Source organism: Thamnophis elegans, chromosome 14 (genome assembly GCF_009769535.1).
Source record: "Thamnophis elegans isolate rThaEle1 chromosome 14, rThaEle1.pri, whole genome shotgun sequence".
In the NCBI taxonomy this organism is placed as follows: domain Eukaryota; kingdom Metazoa; phylum Chordata; class Lepidosauria; order Squamata; family Colubridae; genus Thamnophis; species Thamnophis elegans.
Genome location: NC_045554.1, coordinates 22,063,676 through 22,068,425, shown reverse-complemented (window position 1 = coordinate 22,068,425; position 4,750 = coordinate 22,063,676). Strand labels below are relative to the sequence as shown.

The 4,750-nt window shown below is 50.7% G+C and overlaps 1 protein-coding gene across 1 annotated transcript; it reads left to right on the top strand.

The window, feature by feature from the left end:
* The first annotated feature begins 378 nt into the window (after positions 1–378).
* On the top strand, positions 379–3,821 carry LOC116517991 (zinc finger BED domain-containing protein 5-like). The gene is made up of 2 exons (XM_032231195.1): positions 379–1,376; positions 3,510–3,821. The coding sequence occupies exons 1-2, from the start codon at positions 813–815 to the stop codon at positions 3,741–3,743; spliced, it is 798 nt and encodes a 265-aa protein (XP_032087086.1). The 5' UTR covers positions 379–812; the 3' UTR covers positions 3,744–3,821.
* Positions 3,822–4,750: the final 929 nt, after the last annotated feature.

Sequence of the window (4,750 nt, the reverse complement as noted above, 5' to 3'; positions counted from 1 at the left end):
TGTCAACGTCATCAGTCATGGCTGGCTCTCCAGAGGAAGCCCTCTGGCCAGAGGATAAGAGAACTGAGAACTGAGCAAACCTTAGTAAAAGGCCAGGATGGCTGTTAAAGCTTCCATGGCAGCCTCTTTTTTTAATAGAGCTTCATTGCTCTGCTTGAAGCAACTACAGGAAAGGATCCCTCTAGGTCAGTGTTTTTCAACCACTGTGCCGCGGCACACTAGTGTGCCGTGACATAGTGTAAGGTGTGCCATGGGAAAAACACCTGCCGAGTGTTTTTGCCTCGGGACATCTCTGTGTCCCGAAAGTTGCTTTCGGGACACAGGGATGCCTCTATTAAGTCCCTGCGGCCCCGCGTTTACTTTAAAAACGCGGGGACCGCCAGGAGGTAGCACACGCAGGGACGTCACTGATGTCCCATGCGTGCGCCCATAGCAACAATCTCGGAGGACCGGAGCAGCGAGGAGAACACGCGCTGTCAACTTGGTAAGTGTTACCAGCGGGGCATCTCCTTCGGTGTTCCGAGCACCGAAGTGGGACAGTACACAGGGAATTACAACCTAATGTTGGGGAACTACAACCTAATGTGGGGGTAACTATACTGCCATCCTAATGTGGGGGTAACTATACTGCCAACCTAATGTGGGGGAAAATAAGATATATGCAGTGTGCATAGGAATTTGTTCATAGTTTTTTTTTAACTATAGTCCGGCCCTCCAACGGTCTGAGGGACCGTGAACTGACCCCCTGTTTAAAGAGGAGACAAGTGCAGTAAGTACTGAGTGACAGTGAGACAGGAGCAGATACTGCAGTGATGGACAAGTTTTTGAAAAGGAAAGAACTGGACTCTGAACAAAATTCGCAGCCAGATGAGAGCCCAAGTATGAGTGGGGATCAAAAGAAAGCAAAGATGGTTAGCTCAAGCAAATTCTCTGGCACAAGGCAATATAGCGAAAGCTATATTTCATTTGGATTTACTTTCACTGGAGATGCAAAGAAACCAACTCCACTGTGCGTGGTGTGTGGTGGAAAGCTATCTAACAGTGCTATGGTCCCAAGTAAACTTAAACGCCATCTCCAAATGAAACACCCTTCACTTCAAAATAAGAATGCGGACTATTTTGTTCGCCTGCGTGAAAACACGGAGAAACAGGCAACTTTCATGAGAAAAACCACAAAGGTAAATGAAAGAGCTCTTAAAGCTAGCTATCAAGTTGCTGAACTTATAGCCAAGTCAAAAAAGTCGCACACTGTGGCAGAGACATTAATACTTCCCGCCTGCAAAGCTATTGTAGAGGAGATGCTAGGACCTGAAGCAGCTAAGGAAATAGCCAAAGTCCCACTCTCAGACAACACAATTTCCAGACGTATTAATGACATGTTGGTTGGTTTACTGAGGAACTCCGGGAGATGAAGCGCCGAAAGAGACGCCTAGAGCAACGATGGAGATCCAGTAAGTCCGAGTCAGACCGAGCACTTTTAACATCCAGCATCAGAGCTTACCTCCGGGCAATTAGGACGACTAAAAGAACACACATTGCCTCTCTGATTGCTTCCGCTGAGTCGCACCCAGCCGCCTTGTTCAGGATAACCCATTCCCTCCTAAATAGGAGGGATACGAGCGATCCTTTGCAAGGCAGAGCTGAGGATTACGTCCAATTCCTCGCGGATAAAGTTGCTCGGCTTCGGGCGGACTTGGACTCCAATTGCGCAGAGCCAGCTGAGGCACCAGGGGGGAATCTGGCAGGACATCACTGGATTGATTTTCAAGCTGTTACCCCTGAGGATGTGGACAAGGCCATGGGAGCTGTAAGTGCCTCCACATGTGTACTGGACCCGTGCCCCTCCTGGCTGGTCGCTAACAGCAGGGAGGTGACACGGGGCTGGATCCAGGCAGTTGTAACCGCCTCCCTTCGGGAGGGGTTCTTTCCCCCCGCTCTAAAGGCGGCGGTGGTGAGACCCCTTCTGAAGAAGCCATCTTTGGATCCAGCCATTTTAAACAACTATCGTCCAGTCTCCAACCTCCCCTTTGTGGGGAAGGTTGTTGAGAAGGTGGTAGCCTTTCAGCTCCGGCAGTCTTTGGAGGAAACCGATTATCTAGATCCCTTCCAGTCGGGATTTAGGCCTGGCTACAGCACGGAAACCTCTTTGGTCGCATTGATCGATGATCTCTGGAGAGCCAGGGACGGAGGTCATGCCTCCGTCCTAGTGCTCCTTGACCTCTCAGCGGCTTTCGATACCATCGACCATGGTATCCTTCTGCGACGACTGCGGGAGGTGGGGGTGGGAGGCACTGTTCTACGGTGGTTCTCCTCTTACCTCTCGGACAGGTCGCAGTCGGTGTTGGTCGGAGGGCAGAGATCGACCCCTAGGCCCCTGACTTATGGGGTGCCACAGGGTTCAGTCCTGTCCCCCCTCCTGTTTAATATCTACATGAAGCCGCTGGGTGAGATTATTCGACGGCACGGGATAAAATACCATCAGTATGCGGACGATACGCAGCTGTATCTGTCCGCCCCATGCCAACTCAGTGAAGCGGTTGACGTGATGTGCCAGGGCCTCGAGGCTGTTAGGGACTGGATGGGGGTTAACAAGCTTGTTCTCAATCCAGATAAGACCGAGTGGCTGGTGTGTTTCCTTCCTACTAATTGGCCAAGTGTTCCATCTCTCAGGCTGGGGGGTCAAACAGTACGCCCCTCAGACAGGGTTCGCAATTTGGGAGTCCTCCTGGACCCACAGCTGACTTTTGAACATCACTTGTCAGCTGTGACCAGGGGGGCATTTGCCCAGGTTCGCCTGGTGCACCAGTTGCATCCCTACCTGAACCGGGAGGCCCTCACAACAGTCACTCGCGCCCTTGTGACCTCTAGACTGGACTACTGCAACGTGCTCTACATGGGGCAGCCCTTGAAGAGCATTCGGCGACTCCAGCTTGTCCAGAATGCAGCCACGCGAGCGATCGTGGGTGCACCTCGGTTCACCCACGTAACACCTATCCTCCGCGAGCTGCACTGGCTGCCTATTGGTCTCCGGATACGCTTCAAGGCGCTAGTCGTCACTCATAAAGCCCTTTATGGTATTGGACCTGGGTACTTGAGAGACTGCCTGCTGCCAATTACCTCCACCCAACTGATTAGATCCCACAGATTAGGCCTCCTCCGAATTCCATCCGCCGGCCAGTGTCGACTGGCAACTACCCGGAGGAGAGCCTTCTCTGTGGCTGCTCCGACCCTCTGGAACGAACTCCCCGTGGAGATTCGAACCCTCACCACCCTCCAGGCCTTCCACAAAGCCCTTAAAACCTGGCTGTTCCGACAGGCCTGGGGCTAAAGAACCGTTGCCCCCATCTTGAATGGTATGACTGCTGTGTGTTTTAAACCATGTATTGTTTTGTGTCGTTTTTTAATTTTATCTGTATCCCCCCCTTCCCTGGTTGAGTTGTGAGCCGCCCTGAGTCCCCTTCGGGGGAAAAGGGCGGCATATAAATAAAATCAACATTCAACAACAACACATGTCTGCAGACATCGAAAGTGTGGTTTTGGAAAAGATCCGTATCAGTGAGAAATTTGCATTGCAACTTGACGAGTCTACTGATATCAGTGGACATGCTCAACTTTTGGCCAAAGTCTCTAAAGACAGAGAGAGACTGAGAGCTGTTGATGAAGAGCTACATGTGTGTCTTTCTTCGATTCCTGCCAGAATATCAGCTTTGTGTTCAGAAAAACAGGCCCAGGTTTCGCACTGAGTAAGTAAACAGAAATATGAACAATTATAAAATAATTTCTTTTTGCTTATTTGATTCCTATTCAAGAGAATTACTTTATATATAGTCAATATAGGCACAGAGTTAAATTTTTTTAACATTTTCTAATGGTGGTGTGCCTCGTGGTTTTTTTCATGAAAAAAGTGTGCCTTTGCACAAAAAAGGTTGAAAAACACTGCTCTAGGTGACACTAGGTCATATCAAGATATTAATAAATTGAAGGCCGCAATGGAATTCTCAGCAGATGCCATGCTGAATGCAGCGCTTTTCGCATCCAAGTCCATTGCCATGTCGGTAGCAACCCAATGTCTCCTACGGCTCCGCCAGTGGCAAGCAGATGCCAGACATAGAGACTTGCCTCTGCCCCGTTCACAGGGGGGGGGAATTTTGGGGGGACTCCCTGGAGCCAATCCTGGTTAAGTCCAGGGACAAGCGCAACATTTTGCCCTCCCTTTCCCAGACTCTCACCCGGCTCAATATTTTCATTGCTCGCCCGTTAGAGGGTCGGATGGAAGATTTGGTCTTGCTTGGCCACAAAGGCCGAGGGACAACAGCTCAGGTCAGGAAGGAGTGGAAAGTGCTTTTCCCCAAAGAGATCCTTCCGGGGTGATTAGGTCACTCCTTTTGGCATCAGAAGTGACTGCCTAACAAACCCTCCCACTGGGGGTTGCCTGGCCTTCTTTGCCAGCCAATAGGAAGACCACAGGTGCCTGGGTCAGGGAGATGGTAAAATTCGGTTTCTCCCTGGAGTTCCTCTACACACACACACACACACACACACACACGCACACGGACACACACACACACCAAGTTCTTCATCGGGTGTCCTGGATCAAAGGACCGGGCAAAGCGGCTCCTGGTGGAATCAGCAATACATCATCTACTGGATATTCAGGTGATCCAGCCGGTTCCAGAGGAGCAGCAGGGTCAGGGGTGGTGGAGATCCCTAGCCATCACCAAGGGTTGCTAGTTCAGAGAGCCAGAAGACC

What these genes read in the sequence shown, in the direction of transcription:
- LOC116517991 (XM_032231195.1), top strand. Translation starts at nt 813, where the DNA reads ATGGACAAGTTTTTGAAAAGGAAAGAACTGGACTCTGAACAAAATTCG. An exon ending in TTTCCAGACGTATTAATGAC is followed by an intron (nt 1,377 to 3,509) that starts ATGTTGGTTGGT and finishes CAACAACAACAC; the next exon opens with ATGTCTGCAGACATCGAAAG.